The sequence below is a fragment of the Hyla sarda genome, chromosome 4 (assembly GCF_029499605.1).
Source record: "Hyla sarda isolate aHylSar1 chromosome 4, aHylSar1.hap1, whole genome shotgun sequence".
In the NCBI taxonomy this organism is placed as follows: Eukaryota; Metazoa; Chordata; class Amphibia; order Anura; family Hylidae; genus Hyla; species Hyla sarda.
In genome coordinates, this window is record NC_079192.1 from 255,561,447 (window position 1) to 255,588,022 (window position 26,576).

At 43.6% G+C, this 26,576-nt stretch overlaps 2 protein-coding genes across 5 annotated transcripts in view; one reads left to right on the forward strand and one right to left on the reverse strand.

Annotated features, from left to right (window-relative positions):
- IRAK4 (interleukin 1 receptor associated kinase 4) overlaps positions 1–1,926 on the forward strand; it is a 32,113-nt gene extending 30,187 nt beyond the window's left edge. Inside the window, exons 11-12 of the mRNA XM_056573966.1 lie at positions 1,358–1,516; positions 1,602–1,926. Coding sequence (XP_056429941.1) covers positions 1,358–1,516; positions 1,602–1,649 — 207 coding nt within the window. The 3' untranslated portion in view covers positions 1,650–1,926. The remainder of the gene's footprint in view (positions 1–1,357; positions 1,517–1,601) is intronic.
- Positions 1,927–9,822: 7,896 nt separating this feature from the next.
- Positions 9,823–26,576, reverse strand: part of TWF1 (twinfilin actin binding protein 1) — a 100,608-nt gene continuing 83,854 nt past the window's right edge. For all 4 annotated transcript variants that reach the window (XM_056573973.1, XM_056573976.1, XM_056573974.1 and 1 more), the window contains 7 exons: positions 25,967–26,145; positions 25,603–25,698; positions 23,515–23,619; positions 21,835–21,960; positions 18,392–18,542; positions 17,726–17,847; positions 9,823–11,147 (listed from right to left, as the gene is read on the reverse strand). In XM_056573973.1, the coding sequence (XP_056429948.1) occupies positions 10,977–11,147; positions 17,726–17,847; positions 18,392–18,542; positions 21,835–21,960; positions 23,515–23,619; positions 25,603–25,698; positions 25,967–26,145 (950 nt within the window). In that variant the 3' untranslated portion in view covers positions 9,823–10,976. The remainder of the gene's footprint in view (positions 11,148–17,725; positions 17,848–18,391; positions 18,543–21,834; positions 21,961–23,514; positions 23,620–25,602; positions 25,699–25,966; positions 26,146–26,576) is intronic.

Below are 26,576 nucleotides of genomic sequence, written 5' to 3' on the forward strand. Positions count from 1 at the left end.
CTTAAGGTGAAAAAAGGCTCAGTCCTTAAGGGGTTAAATACTTGACACTGTGTATGGACAAAACAGGAATTGTTTCCAGGAAAAATAGGCATACTAATTGTTCTGATCTCAGGCAGGATGTCTATTATGCCTCAATGTGAGTTTGCTTCTTTGTCTACAAAACTCTATTTTTTGATATGTTATAAAGCTTTGAATAGACTCAGTTTACAGCCTATCTTTAGGATAGGCCATCATTATCAGATTTCTAAGGCTCTAAATCCCAGCAACCCCATTTATCAGCTAAATTCCTACACAACTGAAAAAAGCGATGTTGCTTTCTTGAATAAATAAAACAGAATGACTACCAAATCATAAACATTCTTAGTCCATTTCCGTTAAATATCCCAGTTTCCATAACATCTAAATTTTTTACATTCTGGACCTTACAAAGAAATTACCAGTATTTTTCGCCCTATAGGACACACTGGCATATAAGACGAATCCAATTTTTAAGGTGAAAAATCTAGAGAAAAAAGATTCTAAACCCAACAGTGGTCTTCAACCTGCGGGCCTCCAGATGTTGCAAAACTACAACTCCCAGCATGCCCGGACAGCCGTTGGCTGTCCGGGCATGCTGGGAGTTGTAGTGTTGCAACATCTGGAGGTCCGCAGGTTGAAGACCACTGGTATAGGAGGTAATACTCACGTGTCCCCGCCGCTCCGGACCCGTCACCGCTGCCCTGGATGTCGCTCCATCGCTGTTGCCGCATCCCCGTGGTGTCCCCGACGCTCAGGACGTCTTCTTTCCCGGGATCCACGCTCTCCGTCATCACGTCGCTACGCACGCCGCTCCTATTGGATGACGGGACAGCGTGCACGGCGACGTGATGACGTCGAAGGAGAGCGCCGGCCATGCAGGGGATCCCGGCACGGAGCAGACACCGAGGAGGCAAGTAAGGTCCTTCCCGGTGTCCTGTAAGCTGTTCGGGACGCCACGATTTCACCACGGCGGTCCTCAACAGCCCGACTGAGCAGTCGGGTTATGTCACTTTCGCTTCAGATTTAATCGCCGCATCTAAAGGGTTAATACAGGGCATCACCGCGATCGGTGATGTCCTGTATTAGCCGCGGGTCCCGGCTGTTGATGGCCGCAGGGACCGCCGCAATAGGTGTGTATTCGCCGTATAAGACGCACCAATTCCCCCCCCCCCCAGTTTTGGGGAAGAAAAAGTGCGTCTTATACGGCGAAAAATACGGTACGTATGGCCTTACCTAAGGAGGCAATGCCAACTGTGTTATACTTTTCACTACTATGTCTTCTTCACACACTGTATACCAGCTGACTAGTCTACATGTTGTAAATGGTTTCTTTTCTTAGCTTGACATCACAGAAGAAATTGAGGAAGAAGAAAAAACTCTTGCGGAATATGTGGATAAAAAGATGAAAGACGTCCAGCACCATGTAATTGAGAAAATGTACTGCGTTTCTTGTCAGTGCTTGAACCAAATGAAAAATAAGAGGCCAAACATTAACACGGTATCTATCCTACTCAATGAATACTGTATCATCTGTATATTTATGTATACACGGCTGACCTACAATATCATGTTTCATTCTGCAGGTCCTGCAAGATTTGGAAAATATTGCCAGCATCCATTATGGTTCCTGATTCATGCTACATATATTGGGTGTCCATGTATTTGACCTATTTTTATTTCAATAAACTATTACTCTTTTCAAGAATCTGGAGGTAGAACATTAATAAAGAGTCCCTCAGAGAAATCTAGTGGGAACACCTTTGGGATTGTACAGAATCTAGGATAAAGGAAACTAGAGCAGTGGTCATAGCAGCTGCTGAGGTCAATAAGCCCAGTTTCCCCATTTTTCATAAAAAATTTTTATTTAAAAAAAAATATTGTATAATAAAACTAGAATTTAATATATGTAAATGCTATGTGTCTTATTGCATTTTCAAATATACCCAAGGTATAGTAATTTAACCCTTTCCCTCCCTATGACAGTTACATAATTGGCAGGAATATATTAACGCGATTAGATGCGCTCACTTTATAGACTGTTGGAAAAGCTGCTTTGCCTGGTAGAGATGAGAGAAGTTACAGTAATTTGATTCGTCACCAACCTCGAGGCTCGGCGGTTGCTGACTTTAGCCTGTATAAATTAGTTCAGCTTTCAGGCGCTCCGGTGGGCTGGAGACTCTCTCCTAGGAATGTATCCACCTTTTCCAGCCCACCGGAGCACCTGAAAGCTGAACTCATTTATGCAGGCTAAAGTCAGCAACCGCTGAGCCGAGAAGTTTGTGACGAATCAAATTACTGTAACTTCGCTCATCTCTAATGCCTGGCATTAACCCCTTGGGGACGGAGCCCATTATGACCCTAAGGACGGGAGCATTTTTTGCAAATCTGACCACTGTCACTTTAAGCATTGATAACTCTGAGATGCTTTTACTTATAAATTTGATTCCGAGATTGTTTTTTCGTGACATATTCTACTTTATGTTAGTGGTAAATTTTCGGCAATACTTGCATCCTTTCTTGGTGAAAAATTCAAAAATTTCATGAAAAATTTGAAAATTTTGCATTTTTCTAACTTTGAAGCTCTCTGCATATAAGGAATATAGAGATTCCAAATAAATTATACATTGATTCACATATACAATATGTCTACTTTATGTTTGCATCAGAAAATTGATGAGTTTTTTCTTTTGGAAGACATCAGAGGGCTTCAAAGTTCCGCAACAATTTTCCAATTTTTCGCAAAATTTTAAAAATTGGAATTTTTCAGGGACCAGTTCAGGTTTGAAGTGGATTTGAAGGGTCTTCTGGTTAGAAATACCCCATAAATGACCCCATTATAAAAACTGCACCCCTCAAAGTATTCAAAATGACATTCAGTCAGTGTGTTAACCCTTTAGGTGTTTAACAGGAATAGCAGCAAAGTGAAGGAGAAATTTCTAAATCTTCATTTTTTTACACTGGCATGTTCTTGTAGACCCAGTTTTTGAATTTTTACAAGGGGTAAAAGGAAAAAAATCCTCTCAAAATTTGTAACCCAATTTCTCTCGAGTAAGAAAATACCTCATATGTGTATGTTAAGTGTTCGGCGGGTGCACTAGAGGGCTCAGAAGGGAAGGAGCGACAATGGGATTTAGGAGAGTGAGTTTTTCTGAAATGGTTTTTGGGGGGCATGTCACATTTAGGAAGCCCCTATGGTGCCAGGACAGCAAAAAACCCCACATTGCACACTATTATGGAAACGACACCCCTCAAGGAACGTAACAAGTGGTACGGTGAGCCTTTACACCCCACAGGTGTTTGACAACTTTTTGTTAAAGTCGGATGTGTAAATGAAAAAAAATATTTTTCCACTAAAATGCAGGTTTTTCCCCAAATTTTACTTTTTTACAAAGGGTAATAGGAGAAAATGCCCCCCAAAATTTGTAACCCCATTTCTTCTGAGTATGGAAATACCCCATGTTTGGAACGTCAAGTGCACTGCGAGCGAACTACAACGCTCAGATGAGAAGGAGCGCCATTGAGCTTTTAGAGAGATAATTTGTTTGGAATGGAAGTCGGGGGCCATGTGCATTTACAAAGCCCCCCGTGGTGCCAGAACAGTGGACCCCCCCCCCCACATGTGACCCCATTTTGGAAACTACACCCCTCACGGAATGTAATAAGGGGTACAGTGAGCATTTACTCCCTACTGGCGTTTGACAGATCTTTGGAACAGTGGGCTGTGCAAACAAAAAAATTACATTTTTCATTTTCACGGACCACTGTTCCAAAAATCTGTCAGACACCTGTGGGGCGTAAATGCTCACTGTACCCCTTATTACATTCCGTGAGGGGTGTAGTTTACAAAATGGGGTCACATGTGGGTATTTATTTTTTGGGGTTTATGTCAGAACCGCTGTAAAATCAGCCACCCCTGTGCAAATCACCAATTTAGGCCTCAAATGTACATAGTGCGCTCTCACTCCTGAGCCTTGTTGTGCGTCCGCAGAGCATTTTATGCCCACATATGGGGTATTTCCGTACTCAGGAGAAATTGCGTTCCAAATTTTGGGGGTCTTTTTTTCCTTTTACCTCTTGTGAAAATAAAAAGTAAAGGGCAACACCAACATGTTAGTGTAAAAAAAAAAAATAAAAAATTACACTAACATGCTGGTGTAGACCCCAACTTTTCCTTTTCATAAGGGGTAAAAGTAGAAACCCCCCCCCCCCCCCCAAAATTTGAGTACGGCTATACCCCATATGTGGCCCTAAACTGTTGCCTTGAAATACGACAGGGCTCCAAAGTGAGAGCACCATGCGCATTTGAGGACTAAATTAGGGATTGCACAGGGGTGGACATAGGGGTATTCTACGCCAGTGATTCCCAAACAGGGTGCCTCCAGCTGTTGCTAAACTCCCAGCATGCCTGGACAGTCAGTGGCTGTCCGGAAATGCTGGGAGTTGTTGTTGTGCAACAGCTGGAGGCTCCGTTTTGGAAACACTGCCGTACAATACGTTTTTCATTTTTATAGGTGGGGGGGGGGGACAGTGTAAGGGGTGTATATGTAGTGTTTTACTCTTTATTAGGTGTTAGTGTAGTGTACTGAAGTGTTTTTAGGGTACATTCAAACTGGCGGGTTACGGCGAGTTTCCCGCTAGGAATTTGCGCTGCGGCAAAAATTTGCCGCAGCTCATACTTGAAGCAGGAAACTTGCTGTAAACCCGCCCGTGTGAATGTACCCTGTACGTTCTCATGGGGGGGAACCTCCAGCTGTTTCAAAACTACAACTCCCAGCATGCACGGTCTGTCAGTACATGCTGGGAGTTGTAGTTTTGAAACAGCTGGAGGCACACTGGTTGAAAAATACTGAGTTAGATTCTGTTACCTAACTCAGTATTTTCCAACCAGTGTGCCTCCAGCTGTTGCAAAACTACAATTCCCAGCATGACTGATCACAGAAGGGCATGCTGGGAGATGTAGTTATGCAACAGCTGGAGGTACGCAACTACAACTCCCAGCATGCCGAGACAGCTGTTTGCTGTGTGGGCATGCTGGAATTTGTAGTTTTGTAACATCTGGAGTGCTACAATTTAGAGACCACTGAACAGTGATCTCCAAACTGTGGACCTCCAGATGTTGCAAATCTACAACTCCCAGCATGCCCAGACAGCAAACAGCTGTGTGGGCAAGCTAGGAGTTGTAGTTTTGCAAGATCTAGAGGGCAGTATAGAGATCACTGTGCAGTGGTCTCTAAACTGCAGACCTCCAGCTGTTGCAAAACTACAAATTCCAGCATGCCCACACAGCAAACAGCTGTCTGGGCATGCTGGGAGTTGTAGTTTTGCAACATCTGGAGGGCTACAGTTTAGAGACCACTATAGTGGTCTCAGAATGTAGCCCTCTAGATGTTGCTATGCAACTACTCACCGGCTTCCGTCGCATCCGGGAGCCGTCCTCTTCTGCCGCACGCCGCCGCAGATCTCAGTCGCCGCCCGCCAATCGCCGTCGCTCCGGAGGGGTAAGTGGACTCCGGCGCCACTCCTCTTCATTTTCCCCGTTCTGCCCCGCCTATTGTGGGAGGGCAGGACGGGGAAAACTAAAGTAAAGCCCTCCGCCCCTGATCTGCTATTGGTGGTCGCGTCTAGACCACCAATAGCAGGGATAGGAGGGGTGGCACCTCTGCCACCTCACTCCTATCACTACAGGGGGATTGTGGGTGTCTTAGACACCCGCGATCCCCCTTCTATTCCGGGTCACCATAGACCCGTAATGACCCGGAATCGGCGCAAATCGCAAGTGTGAATTCACTTGCGATTTGCGCCGATCGCCGACATGGGGGGGTCTAATGACCCCCCTGGGCATTTGCACGGGTGCCTGCTGATAGATATCAGCAGTCACCCCGGCCCGGTCCCCGCCCGGCGGGGACCGAAATTCCCACGGGCGTATGGATACGCCCTTCGTCCTTAAGTACCAGGACGCAAGGGCGTATGCATACGCCCTTCGTCCCCAACAGGTTAAAGGTGTATTCCAGGAATTTTTTTTATTTGACTATACTACAGGGGCTGTAAAGTTAGTGTAGTTCATAAAATAGTGTCTGTACCTGTGTGTGACGGTTTTCTCACAATTCTGACTGTTGTCTCAGATTTTTCCCAGGTTGCAATGCGGCCGAGTCCTGACTCACTATTCAGCTGATGACAGGGAGCCTGTCTGCTTCAACGGGTGGAGGGATCGCTTGGTGGGAGAGGGATCAATCTGCAACAGCTGTAGGCACCCTGATTGAAAACCACAGGTCTTTTTGAATGGATGCAGCTCATTTATGCTTCAATGGGTGGGATGGCTGATGTGTGGGAGGAAGGAAAATGAAATTGTGGGATTTGTAGTCAAAAAAAGAAAAGTCAAACAGGAAATACAAGTTCAGAGAAAGCTAGCCACTGTGTTATGGTAATGTCACAACATAGCCACTTAGCCCCAAGACAAGCGCAGATCCTTCCTAAGCATGTCCATTACTGCCTGCCAGCTACATACTAAAATCACCTTATGGTGGATAACCCCTTTAACCATTTAGATCTAAAAGTCCAAATTCCTGGTGCCGGTGGGTTCGGGGAAGCTCATAGGGACCACAGCTGTGATAACAGCCAAGAGGTCCCTACCTGCCTCAGTGCCGTCCAATCAGTCATCCAATTATACAGGCAGCCTGTAAACAAACATTATTGGTGTCTGTGTGCAGAAAAATGGTATAAATGTAAAAAAGTACACTACTTCACGATACCCTTAAAAAAGAATTAAAAACGATCAAAAAGTGTCATAAATAACAAAAAGTACAGATAAAAACATACAGATCACGGTACATAAAATGAGGGCTCATATAACCCTATATATGGAGAAGTGGACAAGTTCAGGCATACTCATTTTCTTACAAAAAGTTTAAAAATTTTTGACGTAGTAAAATAAATCGCTGCATAGAAACGAACCCCCCCCCCCCCCCCGAAAAAAAAAGCAAAATTACTTTTCAATTATACCCCACAAACTTTTTTCTTGCCTCGCTGTAGATTTTGTGGTAAAGTTTGTGAAACGAAATATAGAAGATTGTCCCAGCGATCAGACACTTATCCCCTATCCTGTGAAGATTCCTTCTGCACTATTTTACCAAAAAGGGAGAATATTTGGGACACTTGAGAAAAAAAAAAAGCCATTGCATCTGGTTCCAGAAGATCCTATTCGGTGCAAACCAAACTTTTTCGGAAAAAAAAAAATAGGTAAGCATACCTATAAAGAAGCAAACAAGTAGATATTTATGCTTTTAGGATGTTTATTCACAAATACTCTGGGTAGATTTTTCTTTTCTTCATATCATTCCATAATCATACATACAGGTCGAACAAAATTAATTAAAAAAAGCAATATTCTATTATAAAGTTGCACAATCAGGTAGGATCGTAAAACATACCATTTCAATAAAACATTTTGTAGGCAGCAAAACAGACAAATTACATCCAAATCCCAGCTTTGAAGCATAGAAAAGGGTCCTTTATTAAAGACTTAAAAATGTGTACATTTTTTGCTATTGCTAAACATAATCAAAAGCCTTTGTTTTTTTTCAACTGAGTTATGGAAGATGTTAAAGGTAACCTGCCGTCACTTTCATGCTGCCTTAAAAATGAGTCATTGGCGCAGTCCCTGGTGGCTTCTCACTGTTTAGCAAGAGACCTAGCAATCACGGCTGGCCGGGCAGAAGCCACTGGAGACCATCCTGATGAACCTGTGGTGATGGGTTACCTCTAACAGGGGAAATTCTGTCCAAATCATCTGATGTCATAAATGCATGTGAAATAATGACAAGGTTTAACCACAGATTTCCATGATTTACAGAATGAATTAGTTCCCTTTAGAGCTGCACAGTTTCGTTATTGGAAACCTGACCCAATATCTAAAACAAAGGCGCAATTAATGGCAGTATGCCCACAGTGACTGAAGGCTCTTTTACACAGGTAGATTATCGGGCAGCATTCAACATTTGCTGGTTTGTCAGCTGATCACATATTTTGTGCGGCCATATAAATTACTGCTATCAGCCGCACATTATTAGTGTACACAGAGGATGTGTCACCAAAAGTGATGGTTTTCATGGGCTGCACGTTTGCGGAGCCTTCACAACACTAATCAAATGTGCAGCCCAGTTAATACGTTACTGTAGGCGGCACATCCTCTGTATAGCCCTGGTTCATTTGTGCACAGGGAGATCAGCAGCAGATTAAAGGAGGACTACAGAATATAAAAATTGGCCCCCATACTGCTGGCAGTAAAAAAATAAAGATGTACATACCTTCCTCCGCTTCCTGGTGGTCGGCGAGTCATACTGCGCTCAGATAATCACCTTCCGCAGCGAAGTCCCGACTCGGCCGGCGATAGGCTGAGCGGCAGTGTGAGAACGCTTCAAGACACAAAGTTCTTCACTACACCGGCACCTGCTGCCTATGGCCGGCCGAGTCGGGACTTTGCTGCGGCCGGTGATTGGCTGAGCGCAGTATGACTCACTGACCACCAGGAAGAGGAATGCTGCGGAGACCAGAGCTGGTTACCCGAGGCCCCGGGGGAGCAGAGGAAGGTATGTACATCTTAGTTATTTTTTTTTTTACTGCCGGCAGTATGGAGGACAATTTTTATATTCTGGAGTTCTCCTTTAACTAGACCAGGAAAATAGACCAGCGTTTGCTTGTTCATCAGCTGTATAAGGCAATATCAGCCCATTCTGCAGACAATCTCCTTGTATGATAGCCTTTGAAGGGATTCAGAGTCCTGTCTTTTGGTCAGTCAGTGAGATAAGAGACCTTTTTACTGTGAAAATCTCACATCTATCTGTGACATGGCAGAATATCATTGTAACCCAATTTCCCCTTGCAATGTAATTCTGTTTCAACAATAGAATAATCTTTGGTTCCAAAAAAATCTCAAGGCCTTGAAGGAAATTGATTAAAAATGCATAGTAAAAGATTAAGAGAAAAAACAACACTTCATTTGCATATTTAGGAGTCTGCAAATATGGCCTACCCATTATAGGTCTACAGGGTAAGTGTAAAACAAAAGCTGTATCCTGATGTGACAAAGAACAAGTCACTGATATGTATAAAGTGTGCGTAGATAGAACTATAAAAGATGGCTACATTTCTTTATACAAAAGTGGAAAATTGCTATAAAGCATCAAGTAAAAAAAATATACCCAGTGCCCACTCTAGTACCTGAAATGTCCCTTAAAGGGGTACTCCGCCGGAAAACATCTTATCCCCTATGCGTCCGGAACACGGAAGCTTGGAGCTTCATGACTTCACACCACGCCCCCTCTATTCATGTCTATGGGAGAAGGCGAGACGGCTATGTACTAGCAGTCACGCCTCCTCCCATAGACATGAATGGAGGAGATGTGGTGGTTGTCGCCAGTCATCCGGCATGGAGCGGAGTTTGCTCCATGTACCGAATGACTGGGGTGCCGCAGAGATAGGGGATAAGATGTTTTCTGACGGAGAACCCCTTTAACAGGTCATATAGTGAATCCCATTTATCTGAATTTCATTGTAAAAGGTCATATTGCTCTATTCATAAGATTGCATAGTACAAACAAAAAGCAAACGCAGCTTCAAGAGAAGCTTGTATCTTCTGTCTTTATTATACAAAATACAGTACATGCATAAGAGAGGGATAAGTGATGGGGAGTACAGACAAGGCAACAGGCTCTGTTTCGCACTGGCAAGTTCTTTGGCTGGAAGAAGCACTTGGCAGTGCGAAACGGAGCCTGTTGCCTTGTCTGTACCCCCATCACTTATCCCTCTTCTATGCATGTACTGAGTATTTTGTATAATAAAGACGAAAGAAGTTGAGTGGCGAGTTGCCGACTATTCTCCTCTTGAAGCTGCTTTTAATATATATTGACTTTACTTTGTGTCAGAGCACCGCCACACACTTCTTGAGCAATATACTATAGCATCCCTGAACTTTGTTCCTCCTGCTTGCCGCAGTGCCGGACTGCTCTATCTTACTGATTTACAAACAAAAAGCAACAATGTTTACTCATGAGTCTGCAGCAGAACAAAATGTCCCTAAATACAAAGAAAATGAACAATTCCTTCCAATAACAAGGAGCACTATAAGCACTTGCTAAACTCAAGTAAATTAACATTAATATTTCCCTTCTGAAGAAACATTTTATTGCCATTAGTTCTTTTTGACATTGAAAGCTTAGAGCCTTTACTGGTGTAGTGGGCAAATTACAATAATTACGTCATTACAATCCAGAAATGGTCTGGATATGCTCTACAATGACTGACGTCTGTATATTTCTGTCCAGAAACCACTACATATCTCTAGAGAGGGATTTAGTAAGTGCCAGTGGTTCAGCCTTCTTAGGGTATATAGATTCAGGTAGAACACTGTACACAAGTTACAGTGAGACATAGATGCATATAATCCACAAAGGAGCTGCCCATGTGTTTGCTTAGTGTAATTTATGGTTCAAGCAATATGTATATTGCTCAGATATTACCAATGCAAAATATAGTGTTTTTTAGAAAGTATATTACAAAAATCTGAAAGGATGAATGTGTTGCTTGGTACTGTCCCACGACAAACCATACCTTGATGTGGAAAATAGGTTGTCTAGTGCACAATCTACTCTTAACTAAATGAGTAGATCTTTTCATCTTACAGAACACATAATTGTCGTATATACATATATATTAGTAATAGTTTCAATTTACCATTATTTTGTGCATACCACAAACGTCTAATGCTCCTACTTCTTTTGGTGGTGGCCAGTTTTGTTTTTAATGGACAAGTGTACTTAACACTGGACAAGCCATAAAAATACTTCAGGACAGGAGAGAAAGTGACTAGGAGTGGAGGAATGACAAACTGAAAACACTTATTGTGTGCATAGGTGAACCCTGGGATGGATTGTTTCACTATTGCACACATGAGCTGCATTGTTCTAGTCATTGGCTTTTTCAGCTTCTGCAGGACCCCTGATGAGCCGTCTGATGCCCCTCTTTCCTGCTGGACCTTTGGGCTTTGCAAAATTTTGCTTGTGTGCATGCTGCTTTGGGTGAACTTCATCATAGAGAAAATCTGAAGTCAGTTCATCTCCATTGTCTATTTCAATCTGTGCAAATACAATAGGAATGGTTTTACAACTTATAGATATGTAATATACATTATAAACTATAAGAAAAACTGTTAGGCTAAGTTCACACATTGTAAAATAAACAGCTATAAAATAGGTATAAAAAGTGGCAGTTTTTATCTACTTGTATCTATTGTGTTGCATCAAGGTCTAAGGGAAAAACAGCTGTCACTGCATCATTGTATAAAAAACTGTAGTAATTCTAATGGAATTAGCTTTTTATACCTGTTTTACTGCAGTTTTATCCTTTAAATCTACAGTGTGTGAACATAGCTGCCTATTGTAATTTATCAATACTAAAACATAAATATTCTGCCTAAAGGTAGTTTGGCAATCTTGGAAATGAAACCATGTCTTCCAATGTATACACAGATTATGTAGTTTAGTTAATACTGTATATAGAAGAAGTTGGATGTTGTTAAAAGTATTAAGAAAACAATGTGACATTGTTACAAGAGAAGCAAAGACATTTTTAATAGGCTTTGGCCTAGGATTAGTTTTTAATTTTATGATGCTTCTCCAATGCATCATTCACACCAAGTTACATATGGGATTTTCCATGACATGTAAAAGGAGATAGGAAGACCAGATAGGATAGACCAGACCATCAATATCAGTTCTGTGGAGATCTGAGTAACAACAACTACACTGATCAGCTGACTAAGTCTACTAGAAACAGCACTGTGAAGATGAGCGGGCACAGCTCGTGCAGGCTCTCACTTCTGCCCCCTCATTCTAGCAATTCGTGGAAGTCTCAGCAACTGACCCCCCACCAAAACAAACTTGTTGAAAGAAAAATAACTGTTTCCCTAGCGTCCCTCAGCAGCACAATGTGGGGTGTCTCCACCCCTGTGAGCTAATAGGACTGTTTTTTAATGAAAAACTAAATAAAAATCACTAAGTACCTCCCATCGCCTATAAAGGCGCCCTGCTAACAAAGGAGTCCTTGTGTGAGCAGGACGCTCCCACATCCCTCTTCATTTACCTTAATCTCTTTTTCTTTTACAGATTCGCTGTGAGACGACAGCGCCGTCTTGCTCCGGCTCCTCTCTGCTCCGGTGCGCGGTGCCATCTTGCCGTAGACTGGAAGTTGACGGAGGTGCAGCACTAATGGTGTTCCCCTTTTGGCAAAGACGCCATTTTGCCGGAGACCGGATGGAGTTAGGAGCGTCGGAGCAGAGTTCGGCATCGCCTTACTGCACACTGCTTAAAAAAGTAGATTTTAGGGTCCAGAGGGGATGGTGCGCCAGGATGGGATTCCAATCCTGCTTTTTTGGGGGCATTTTTTAGTACTTAAATAGAATTATCAAACGTGCAAGTATTTCCGGTGGAAGTGGGCGGAGCCTACCGGCGGGGTATTGGTGTATATATACCCCCCTTCTTCCGCTGGCTCAGTCTCTTGGAGCCATACTCTGCTACCAGTTGCTAACTGTGTGCTTGTGTGTGTTGTGCTTAAGGAGATTATTACATCTGAGACTGTAGGTCTCTTTCCTTTAGGTCACTTTCTCTTTTGCATACTTGTTATTTGAATTTTTATTGATTATATTTCAGATGTCCTGATGGAATCAGAAGGGTCTAGTGGACGCAGAGACCACCATGGAAAGACCTCGCATAAACGCAGGCATTTGGAATGTTCTTCATGCAAAATTCCCCTTCCTGATGGTTATGACCAGTCTCTGTGTGCTACTTGCCGTCCGAGATTACCTCCTAATCAGGAGCCGTCCATGCAGGACATGTTTATATGGGTCAAAGATTCAAGATGACATTGATTCCGGGGTCAGCAGACAGGATATCCTCCATTCTTTCAAGTATGTCAATCTAGCCATGGATTATCTTCAGGATGTAAATGGTCAGCAGATGAGATTATCTGCACGTAATATGGCGTTATCATCAGCTGCCAGAAGAGCACTCTGGCTGAGACCCTGGTGAGGGGATACCCATTCAAAATACATCCTCTGCAACCTGGAGTTTAGTCCAACCAAGTTGTTTGGGCCAGAATTAGACACAATAATGGAGGAACTTTCTAATAGAAAGGGTAAACATTTACTTTTATCGGATCGGTCCTTTCGTGGGCGCTACAATCAATCCAGACGTGACCGTTCACCCCAGAGAGCCCGGCAAGGAAGATATTCGACCCGTGGCAGAGATTCGGGCTCAGCAAGGAAGGGCTCCTTCAGAGCTAGAGGATCCAGAATTCTGACTTGGGGACTGTACCGGTGGGAGGCCGCCTTCTATTGTTTCTCCAGTCTTGGGAAAAATTTATAAAAGATCCTTGGGTGTTAAATATTGTAAGGAGTGGTTACTTTCTTCCCCTCAGATCCCCTCCTCTAGGAAGGTTTCTAGTTTCTTCCATTCTAAGCACTCCAAGACAGGAAGTTTTAGAACTAGCAGTTCTAGATCTCATCGCAAAATTTTGCGGTGGAGCCAGTCCCATTTCCAGAAAGGGGCAAAGGAGTGTATTCCCCAGTATTTCTGGTGCCCAAGCCAGGAGGGAAATGGAGGCCAATTAAAGACCTCAGATACCTCAACCGGTACATAGTGAAGAAAAGATTCCGTATGGAAACAATAGTCTGTCAAAACAATCATACAACCCAGAGACTTCATGGCGTCCATAGATCTCAAGGACGCCTATTTTCATATTCCGATCTATCAAGAACACAAAGTTCTTAAGGATCGCTGTAACCATCAAGGGAGCCGTTCACCATCTACAAATCAGAGTTCTCCCATTCGGAATTTTGACTGCCCCCTTTATTTTTACAAGGGTGGGGTCCTCAATGATGGCGACACTCCGAGTTCAAGGAATAAAGATCATTCCTTACCTGGACGATTGGCTCATATTAGCCAGGTCACAGGAAGAACTCCATCTTCACATCTCCAAGACAATGGATCTTCTCCACAAACTCGGGTGGTTAATAAACTTACAGAAGTCACAGTTAATTCCAACCAACAGAATAACATTCCTAGGCTTCTGTATAGACTCCCTGGAGAAGAAGATATATCTATCTCCCGCGAGGAAGGACAGAATATCCAGGGGATATCAATTCCTTCGTGTGCCTCACAGAGTACCACTGAGAACACTGAGATTTCTAGGTCTCTTTTCTTCTTCAGCGGAAGCAGTACCGTGGGCACTCTGGCATATGAACTCTTCAGGCAGAGGTTCTTCAAGCCTGGGACAGGAGACTTTCCTCCCTAGATGTTCCTCTCTCTTTCATCAGCAGTCCGCAGATCCCTGAAATGGTGGGCCATTCCCCGGGACGGTATGTCCCTTACAGATCCTCATTGGTTGATTTTAACAACAGATGTCTCAGGATCAGGATGGGGGCTCATCTCCTAGGCAGAAAAGTAGCAGGGAAATGGAATCCGCAAGAACTTCTTCTGTCTTCAAAGAGCAATTTACTATGCTCTCCTAAATTTCGCCCCTCTTCTTCTGGGACAGGCTGTCAAGATAAGAACGGACAACATGTCAGCTGTTTATTATATAAACAAGCAGGGGGGAACAAGGTCGGTGGCACTCCAAGAAGTGGCAAAGATTTTTCGATGGGCAGAATCACAGATTCTGAGGTTATCTGCAGTCCATATAAGAGGAACACAGAATATCATTGCTGATCGTCTCAGCAGAGAACTAACAATTCCTGGAGAGTGGGCCTTAAACCAGGATATTTTTTTCTCAACTTGTAGACCTTTGGGGTCTTCAAGAGATAGATCTCATGGCCACAAGATCCAATCACAGATTGGAGAAGTTCTGTTCCCTATATCCAGAGGACAGACCCATTTGTGTAGATGCTATGACACTACCATGGAACTTCAATCTGGCCTACATTTTTCCACCCATTCCTATGATACCCAGAGTATTGGTGAAGATCAGATGGGACCAGGCCTCAGTAATAGCCATCATTTCCTTCTGGCCCAAGAGAGCCTGGTTCTCTCTCCTCATCCAGATGAGCAGAGGAGTTTACTGGAAACTTCCCCTCAGGCAGAACCTGGTGTCTCAGGGCACTCAGACATGCCACAATCTCAGAACATTCAGTCTGAGTGCATGGAGATTGATAGGTCCTTATTGAAAGCCCGAGGGTTTTCGGACAGCATACTCGAGATGCTATCTCACTCTAGAAGTGAGGCGACCAACAAGACCTATGCCAGAATTAGAAAGATCTTCATCACATGGTGTGTCTCAAAGAATGTCGATGCTTCTTCACCATCCACTCCTACAATCTTAGAATTCTTACAGGATGGTTTTGATAGAGTACTTTCCCCAAACTCTATTAAGGTTCAACTAGCAGTCTTGTCTGCTGTCCTACAAAGAAGACTTACCCAGGACCCGGTGGTTAAATCATTCATCAAAGCTATTACCAGATTACGTCCTAGATCTGTGAAACCGGTTGCTCACTCTTAAGACAGTCCTATTACTAGCTGTCACTAGTGCCAAAAGGGTTGGTGAACTTCAGGCCTTACCTTCAGTGGAACCCTATATTACCTTTCTACCTGACAAGGTCCTTCTCAGATTTTTGCCATCTTTTCTACCAAAAGTGCCTTCTTTTTTAAACATTAACCAGGTTTATCTCTCTTCCACAGTTTTCACCTGAGCCTGGGACTTCTCAGAAGGACCTTGTCACTCTGGACTTGGTAAGGTGTCTAAAGATTTATTTACAGAGAACTAAACCATTTAGAAGGTCAGAGAACCTGTTGGTCTTATATCAGGGATCCAAGAAAGGTGCTAAGGCATCTAAACCTTCCATTTCTAGATGGATTTGTGAATGCATAGATCTATGCTACACATCTAAAGGTCTGACTCCACCAGAGTTCACTAAAGCACATTCGACTAGGTCTGTTTCTGCTTCTTGGGCAGAGCGTAACTCGGTTCCATTAGAACACATTTACCAGTCGGCAACATGGAGCTCTCCGCTAACCTTTTTTAAACATTACAGAGTTGATACTTTCCTATCAAGCGAAACAAATTTCGCTAGAACAATAATAAATTCTGCAACGCAGGAGAGCCCTCCTTAGGGGCGATTCTTGCTATATCCCCACATTGTGCTGCTGAGGGACGCTAGGGAAGACTACCGTATATACTCGAGTATAAGCCGACCCGAGTATAAGCCGAGACCCCTAATTTCAACCCAAAATCCCAGGAAAAGTTATTGACTCGAGTATAAGCCTAGGGTGGGAAATACATCAACCCCCCCCCCCCCCCTTCATCATCCCCTTGTAATCATCCCCCCCCCTTCATCATCCTCTTGTCATCATCCCACACCCCCCCTTCATCATCCTCTTGTCATCATCCGCCCTCAGTGGTCTTCAACCTGCTGACCTCCAGAGGTTTCAAAACTACAACTCCCAGCAAGCCCGGGCAGCCATCGGCTGTCCGGGCTTGCTGGGAGTTTTAGTTTTGAAACCTCCGGAGGTCCGCAGGTTGAAGACCACTGCGGCCTTCGACATCATCCAGCCCCCTCTCACCCCCTTTAGTTCTGTACAGTACTCGCCTCCGCTCGGCGCTGGTCCTGTGCTGCAGGGCTGTCCGGTGAGGAGGTCGTCCGGTGGGATAGTGGTTCCGGGCTGCTATCTTCACTGGGAGCGCCTCTTCTCCGCGCTTCGGGCCCGGAATAGAGGCGTTGCCTGGACGATGACGCAGAAGTACGTTGGCAATGAACGTACCTCTGCGTCGTTGTCAAGGCAACGTGACTATTCTGGGGCCGGGCCCGAAGCGCTTAGAAGAGGCCTCCCCGGTGAAGATAGCAGCCCGGAACCACTATCCCACCGGACGACCTCCTCTCCGGACAGTCCTGCAGCACCGGACCAGAGCCGAGCGGAGGCGAGTACTGTACAGAACTAAAGGGGGTGAGAGGGGGCTGGATGATGTCGAAGGCCGCAGTGGTCTTCAACCTGCAGACCTCCGGAGGTTTCAAAACTACAACTCCCAGCAAGCGGGTGGAGAGTTCACTCGAGTATAAGCCGAGGGGGGGTGTTTTCAGCACGAAAAATCGTGCTGAAAAACTCTGCTTATACTCGAGTATATACGATAAATTTAAGTAGTTCATTTGTTTTCCCTTAGTCTCCTCAGCAGCACAAGCTTCCCTCCCTATTTTTTCATTTACATTTAATTAACTCACTGTCCTTTGTGAGCAGGGTGCCTTTATAGGCGATGGGAGGTATTTAGTGATTTTTATTTAGTTTTTCATTAAAAAATTCCACAGTCCTATTAGCTCACAGGGGCGGAGACACCCCACATTGTGCTGCTGAGGAGACTAAGGGAAAACAAATTAACTACTTAAATTTAGTCTTAATGGTGTTAACGGCTACGTGGAGACTTATCAAAACCCGTCCAGAGGAAAAGTTTAAAAAATGAAAGAAGCGATCTGATTGGTTGCTATGGGCAACTCAGCAACTTTTCCTCTGGACAGGATTTGATAATCTCCCCCATACTGTGTACACAGATCAAGCTAGAAACGTGGCCAAAATGTTGGCCATGTATGTGTACTCGCCACATTTCCTTAAATCTGCACTTACAAAATAATTGATGCAAATACTTTCAACAATGCAAGAACTGGAGGCAATATTACCTTTTTGGCAACTTCCATCATTAGTTGTCTTTCAATGACATCTAATAGTGGAATCTTGCAGCTGGAATAAAGCATCCGCTCTCGTATACTGCAGTTATACCCAGGCATCGAATAAATAAACACTGCAAAATATATTAAAACACATTTAGAAGCATAAAAAGGTAAAAAACTAAATTCTAGAATGCAAATGATCATCTTAAAAAAAAATATGGCCCTTGTAGAACAATCTGGGTCATTGTAGTTTGAAAGCTACCTCTATTATTTGCATAAACTATTCAATTTATGGACACCAGATTGTTCTATACGACTATGGCAATATATGATATGCTGGATAAGTAAACACTTGGTCTACTGAATACATTATCTTACAAAGTATCAATCAATGCCACAGCAGAGGAGGAGAACCAGAGTAACCTAAAACCGTATATTTCTTGTATCCACCCATGCGTGCAATGTTTTGGCAGCATTGCCTTTTTCAAGCATGCTTTAATGCTGTGACTGTGATTGATACTTTGCCTGTGGTTCTGGATTGGCACTTTAGCTGGGTGCTCGCAGGGTGGATGGTTATCAACGCTGGAACCTCATTTTCACTTTGAAAACAATTCTCTTAGTTACACAGAAAGAAAAAGCATTGGAAGTAAATTATATTAAAAGCAAATACAGTACCTATAGAATCCAAGTAATCCCCTTCATGGGAATGCTTATAAAGGAAGAAGTGGTAGCGTGCAGCGTCTGTTGGAATCCTTGCTGGCAAGTCTTTCACTTCTGTGTACGCAGTGCTTGCCAAGACAATGATTTCATTTTTTATATCAATTTGCTGTAAAGATACATATGTGTTCAGAAGGATCGTTGAATACCTGCTGAAATGCATTTGAATAAAACACTACTGTACTTTAACATAGTGCTGACTGAAATATGCAAACAGACGTGCCAGGAAAGCTTTACATTCATAATTGACATATCCTGTATATTTGAATGAACAGCACATGCACCTGTGCAACTAATAAGCAAACATTACAGTGAAGCAGTGAAGGGATTACCTAGATTTTCTTTTACCGATCAGAGCAAAATATTAAAAAAAATGTTTTTCTTTCTGTCCTAATCTGTTTCTATTTTCTGTAAAATGTACAAGTTCTCTGATGGATGTTCAATCTTCCAGCGGTATCCAATTCCTCATCAGACGTTCCACGACGTGTGAACTAAGCAGCAGAATCCCATTGAAATCAATGGGAGACATCTGCAAGCAGAATCACCATAATGTCAATGGGGCCTTATAAAATGATTATTTTCTTCCCAGACTCAAGTGTCCAGGAGGTGGGTCTGAGCAGCTGATGTGCAGTAGCATTGCTTTAATCCTGGTTCTCCGATGCACAAATTTGTACAGGGAGATGGGTGCTCTATGATACAGCCTGGCTTTGCCAGACTGTATCACAAAAACGACAATCCATCGGCAGGAGCATAGGTAAAAGATCTCTGGCTACCATTTTAACTCACTGGACCCCCCGCGATCACGCTGCAGGGGTCCAATGAGCACCCCAAGCCCACCAGCAACTGTCCCTAAGCCTTAAGATGCCATAACCAATGGGTCCTCTGCAGAGCTTAGACGCTCATTTCATAGACCGTAAACACGCACAACATGCATGTACGCAAGATACCAGGCTGCAGCAATGTACCTGTATGTCACATGTCATCTGGGGAACATATCACCTCTGTATTTTACTGATAGAGCTAGGTACTGAAACCTGTTTTATTGTTTCAGTAAAAAACATTATTGTTGGGGTGGCCATCTTGCATGAGCTGCTTGTAACAGCATTTAGAGATCTGCTTTACAGTAGCTACATAAACATAGTTACATAGTTACATAGTTAGTACGGTCGGAAAAAGATATATGTCCATCAAGTTCAACCAGGGAATTAAGGGGTAGGAACAATAGGTTTGAACTGACCATATGGAAGATTTTTCTAGGAATGCTCTGAGCATCACCTATTGTGAATGGTCTGAACCCATATTATCCAAATACTGTTATCACTTTAAATCTATGTTCACTTTACGGACATTCCACAAACTGCGGGCGCTACCATAAACATGGCGGCACTAGGAGCGGAGACCACAGAAAGAATGAACGTGTTCATTTTTTTTGCAGACAAGGGAAACAGAATTTCCTGCCGGAAACGTCTGGCACAGAAATTCCGCCATGTGCACAGTGCAGCAGAATCCCACTGAATTCAACGGGACTCTACTGCAACAGAATCTCTGTGCCAAATTCCAATGCATAATCCAGAATGGAAATTCCAATGTGTGAACATGGTCTAACTGTAATCCTGTCTGGGATGATAAGGAAGAGACTGCTGGAACGTTTTCTACAGAACAGGAAGTGTCAGCTTATTATAAAGTGTAGTAGCTAGAATGTAAACTACAAGAATTCTGAATTATTTTATAATATAGACAGTTAAATTAGATATAGCATGACTTAAAAATATGTTTAAAGAGTACCTGTCATTATCTAAACTTTCCCTGATCCCCCTTCCCATCTGTCCCCTTCTCTAACTATGCCTATCCCTGTGTTTATTGAGGTTTAAAACGCTGTGGAAATACCTTTTTTTTATCCCTCTTCATTAGCTCAGGAGCACTGTCTTTCTGAGGGGTGGAAGGAGGCGGGTCCCGGCAGGCATGATGTCATATGAAGCTTGGCTGGGACTCTGCTTCTGCCAGTCTTCCTGTATGCTGCTCTCCCTCTGCAGCAGTGTTTCCCAACCAGGGCACCTCCAGCTGTTGCAAAACTACAACTCCCAGCATGCCCAGGCAGCCAACAGCTGTCCGGGCATGCTGGGAGTTGTAGTTTTGCAACAGCTGGAGGCACCCAGGTTGGGAAACACTGCTCTGCAGTGTGCATACAGACTAAGTACAGGTGAGGGATGGCAGCCTGTCTCTCTTTCTCCTGTGTCTCTCTGCACTAAAAAGTCAATGCTGAGAACCAGGGGCTGAGGGAGCAATTGCAGAGGCAGTGATTAAGATGAATGTCATACAATGTATAAGATAACATGTGGTGAGGGGCAGGGGGAGGTGACTGGCTGTTATATGAGAGGCATGTGCAGGCTTGTAGCTCACAGGCTGGGAGTCCTGAGCTGGGAGTACTGAACTTCCGGTGTAAGGACCAGTGCCCTTCAGCATTAGTCCTAAAAGCTGTACACTTACTATGAAAAGCATAGGAAACTGCCTGCAGACCAGGCATAGAAGAGTGACCCCTAGTGGCCAAAAGTATAAAATGAAAAAACTGGTATAAATATTAATATTTTTTAATGAAGATATATTACAATATCTCTTCATTAATTATTATGAACAACATATTAAAAGTTTTTGTTGATGACAGGTACTCTTTAACAAAAACTTAATTTAAACAATAGGGGTTGTCCCATCTTGCTGATTCAGTTTTCTGGACAGTTCCTGCTTGTCTGCAGCCAAAAGAGGTAGTCGAAAAAGCTGTAAGCAGCTGACTATAACGGGAGTTGTGCAAATGGCATAGCTCCGCAAATTATGCTGTTCATGTAACTCCTGAAGTGTCGTAAACAGTATCTCACAGGACTACGCTGTTTGTGCAACCCCCATAATAGTCAGTAACTTCCTCTATTAGGCCGTTTCTGGCTTTTCCGACCACCTCTTGTGGCTGTGATAGGCAGGAGCTGGCCCAAAAACAGAATCAGCGAGATGCGACAACCTTTAATTACCGCAGTTACTTTTTCAACATCTTTTTTCCCCTTTATAAGTAAAATTGTTAGTGGGCTAACCCATTTGAAAGAATCAGACTCTCACTTATTTTAATAAGATTTCTGCAACTTTCCCATGTGAAAATTTTCAACGCAGATTCAAAATCTGGCAGAAAATGGACATGTCCATTTTTCCACCAGAATCCGCAGGTAAAAGTGCAAGAAGTCAATAAGACTTTAACTTTCCACATCAAATTCTATGCTAAATACATGTCAATTCTGCTTCATTTTACTATGAAGCAGAAAGAAGATTTCTGCGAGGAATTTTTGGAAATTTTCCATGTCATTTACTCAGTGTGGACAATACCCCAAGGCTGTCAGACAACAAATTGTATTTTTACTCACCAACTGAACATAGTTAAGTTTCTTATTCTTCAATTGATCCAGTGCCAGGAATGCATCTCTATCTACAGGAAATGCAACTCCTTGAAGAGTCTGGCGTTTAGTGTCTACCGAAACGTCGGTCTGAGTCTGAAAAATTGCATGCAATAAAATAACATTTAAGTCATGAAATCTTTCAATTCACAAATATAGCTGTGCAATTTCTTCAGCTAAAATGGGACTTCTACCCCAAACTTACAACAGTTGTGCCTACACCTTCCTGTGTTATTGAGGTATACATTTATCTGAAGTAGGGATCAACCGATTATCGGTATGGCCGATATTATCGGCCGATAATCACGATTTTGGGCATTAACAGTATCCGCAATTACTTTGCCGATAAGCAGATAATGGCCCCCCTGACCTGCCGCACCGCGACCGCCCCCCCGCGTCACCCCCCCACCGTAGTGCTGGGCGGTATACCGGTATGAACCGGATACAGTTTTTTTTTTCTCCCACGGTATGGATTTTTGCCCATACCGCTATACCGGTCGGGCCCCTCCCCCACCCTCCGAGTCAATAAAAAAAATGTAACTTACCCATAATGGAGGTGGTCCGGGCCATCCATCCTTCCTGTAGTGTCCGGCAGCATTCCGGGTGGAGGGTGAACTGGTCCAGGCTGTCCTTCTCCAGGGGTCCTCTTCTCCACTCCGGGCAGGCTCCGGCCTAGTACGCTGCATAGACGCCGCTACGCCGTGACGTCAGGTGCGTCGCTGCGCAAAAGCCCGGCCTGCCCGGAGTGGAGAAGAGGACCCCCGGAGAAGAAGGACAGCCCGGACCGATTCACCCTCCACCCAGAATGCCGCCGGACACTACAGGAAGGATGGATGGCCCGGACCACCCTCCCCGGACGGTCCCTGCAGCAACTGGGAAGGTAAGTCAGGGTTCTGGGATGGACAGGGGTCTGTATAATATACTATACCTACAGTAGGCCCTCCAGCTGTTGAGGCCCTCCAGCTGTTGCAAAACTACAACTCCCAGCATGCCCGGACAGCCAACGGCTGTCCGGGCATGCTGGGAGTAGTGGTTTTGCAACAGCTGGAGGCACCCCTAGGCGCGGTGCGGCGCGGTGGGGGGAGCGGTGGCAGCGATAGGTCTCAGGACCCCCGGACAGGCAGGGGGAGAGAAGCGGTTGGTGGCGGCGGCCTATGGCACCGCAAAAGCCACTGCAGTGCATTGATTTAAAGCGCCCGCTTTAAATCAATGATCTGCAGCGGTGTCGCAGGGGGATAAATAGCCGATAACTTATACCGGAATATCGGTATAAGTTATCGGCTATCAGCCCTAACCTCCACCGATTATCGTATCGGTATCTGCCCTAAAAAAACTATATCGGTCGATCCCTAAATCTGAAGTATTTTATTGTACACAACTCATTACTGTAAAGGTTCCCCAATTATCTTGCATCTGTTATAGTACTGTGCTGCTCATATTGCGATGTGAACGTTGAGGTGATGTGCTGTCTGTAGCTCCAGGAAGTGAAGGGGGATGGAGAAAGGGTGAAAGCTGCAGGAGGATTGAGGGAGGTAAGGATTTTTTTTTTTAATACAGCCTAGTTACAAAAATTTGCTGAAATCAATCTCTTGTTATTCTTTTTTACTCAAGAGATTTAACATTCCAAAGATTATATAGAATAAGTCTTACCTCTTTCAGCTTTATTTGCCGCAGTTCCTCTTCTGATGCAGTAAGAGGAGCAGGAGCTGATCTACAGACCAAGTACTTATGGTACCCACTAAGTGACACATCCTCCTGCACAAAAAAGGGTTTTTAATTGCAAAATGGACTGAAAATGAAGTTTTCTGAAAAAGTACATTCCTAGCAATTTTTGTCTTTCTAAAAAATGTACACTATTCTCCCCTTCATAGACATGAAGCATTTTCACATCACAACCGATCACTAGATAGAACCGGGAGAAGTTCACGCGAAGAGTGTTCTCTCCCAGCTATAAACTATGTGAGTGAGACAGATACACTTTAAAGCAAACCTGTCAGTATGAATCCCAATAGGCTCCCACGCTACAACACTGCTACATTTCATAGACCATATAGATTAAAGGGATTATCCAAGATAAGAAAAACAGAGCTGATTTCTTTCAAAAACAGCACCATGTCTGTCCCTAGGTTGAGTGTGGTATTGTAGCTCACTTCCATTGAAGTGAAAGGAGCCAAGTTGCATGGTGCTGTTTTTTAAAGAAATTAGCTATGTTTTTCTATTCCTGGATAACCCCTTTAAAACAGACCAGGACTGGAGATAAGAGTCATGGCGGAGGCTTCACTTTAACTTCTTTTGGCCAGCTCTGCCTCACGGCAATTCTCTCTATACAGAAACAGAGGGGATTAAATCCTCAGAACCTCTGAATGTAGCTTTATATATTCTTCGCACACAAAGCTATATAATTATCTGCTCAGCCCCACCTATTTTCTGGCATGCAAAAATAGAGCGATAATGGCCATGCCCCTGCCACTCATGCTGAAGCTGTCTGTCAGACAACCATCTGGTAGTTATCTAGTCTGCTGCATAACAGGCCCGTCTAAGGTTTCTCCAAGGCTGATGCCAATGAAGCAGGATAAGCAGTCTGACACTTATCAAGCTGAGACCTTCCCTAGTCCAGAACCCCATAAAACTTAAAAAAAATATCCCTGACTTTCAGATTATGAACATTTAAAATATAACAGGTATTTTTATCTGCCCCCCACGAAGCATTAGAGAACAATACCTCTTAGGCTAGAAATACCCTATAATGACTAACAATCATTAGGTTAGCAGCAGCCTGAATACCAGCCTAGCCTTCTCTGCACCTTCATTCAGCAATAAAGTCTGGCTGTAGAGATGAAACAACCCAATGCCATATGGATTACCTTTATAACCGTGGTAAAATGGTATACGCTTTACTCATATAGGGGTTAATAAGACCATTCATTCCTTCACTCTTGCAGAAGTTCTTCCATTGTGAACCTCTCATTCCCGTCTCCAAGACTTTGTTCGTGCTGCACCAGTTCTGTGGAATGCGATCCCTCAGACTCAACCACAACATCCACAATTTTAAACGTGGCCTAAAGACACATCTCTTCAAGCAGGCCTATAACATTCCCTAGTTGGTTTCCATTACTAACACTTTGCCCCTTTTGAGACCTCTGGGTCTTGGAGTTATGAAAAGCTTTGTATTTGACAGTTTTCCCCTATTCTCTATGTACTTTAGACCTTCAGAGATTAGCTAGTGACTGGTTCACTCTCATGTATGTAACCTTTTTATTTATCAAATATGGCCGGACCTTTGTATCAATAAAGCACTTTATGCCTTCTGTCTCAACCCCATTCCTCGTCGTCTGTAAGCTCTTATGAGCAGGGCCCTCACTCCTTCTGTTTGAATAGTTAGTGCGTATTATTATGTCTTCTGCTTGTCTTTTATTTGTACCCCAAAATTGTAAAGTGCTGCAGAATCTGTTATTAATTATTATTATTGTGGCTAATCTACTGCTTCAGCAAGGCTCCAAACTGTACTAGTCATCCAGTAAAGCAATGGTCTCAAACTGTGACCCTACAGATGTTGCAAAACTTCAACTCCCAGCATACCCAGACAGCTTACACAGTCTCGTACCAACATATTCCACACTGCTGCATTTAGAAAATCATCGCTTATATTGGTCCCTGTGTCCATTGGGCTCATTGAACACACAAAAATAAGCTGCATTATCGTATGTCACATGAAAAACAAGGTTAAGTCACACTTACCTTAGTTGTTCCAAAAATTTCATCTCTTATGTGGCCACCACCAAATTCCTTCTTTACAGTTGCCCTAGTTGCGGCATACAACATCTTTTGTCGTACCTAAATGTCCCCAACAAATAAAAGGATAGTGATCACAACAGGACAAAATATATCTCTTTTGCATAATAAAAGGTCTGTTTTTTAGGAATAAAGTTTAAGCAAACATAATAAAATTGTGCTGCTCTAAAAAACGTAGGGAAAAATACTCGCACACAGTCATATACATTGAGCACCAAAGAGTGTGAAAAGACACCGGCACTAATGCCTCCTTCAAATTGATGATAAAGGTGTTTTGTAATCATATTCTTATATAGGTCAAAGAACTTACATGAGAGTAGTCTGGAGACCAGGCAATGAAGATCCACTCATAGCCCTGGGCATTCTGAGAATCCAGCCGATATAAAATATAACAGGGCTGCTTATCTTCTAACAGTGGTAAAATAAAGTTGTCATAATCTCTTTCCCATGAACTTTCTGGCTTCTCACTGACACTCACTATCAGTTCCTCTGTGAACAACATCATTTACAAGAAAAGTTAATGGAGGCCTCAACCAAACAAATGTGTATATATTGCAATGTTTTTGATCAAAACATTCATAGAGCTTAAAGGGGTACTCCGCCCCTGGCATCTTATCCCCAAAGGATAGGGGATAAGATGTTAGATCGCCGCAGTCCCGCTGCTGGGGTCCCCGGGGATCACCCCGTCACCATTACTGCACAGAGCGAGTTCGCTCTGTGCGTAATGACGGGCGATACAGGGGCTGGAGCAGCGTGACGTCATGGCTCCGCCCCTCATGACATCACGGCCCGTCCTCTTAATGCAAGTCTATGGCAGGAGGCGTGACGACCGCCATGCCCCCTCCCATAGACTTGTATTGACGGGGGCGGGCCATGACGTCACGAGGGGCGGAGCCGTGACACAACGATGCTCCGGCCCC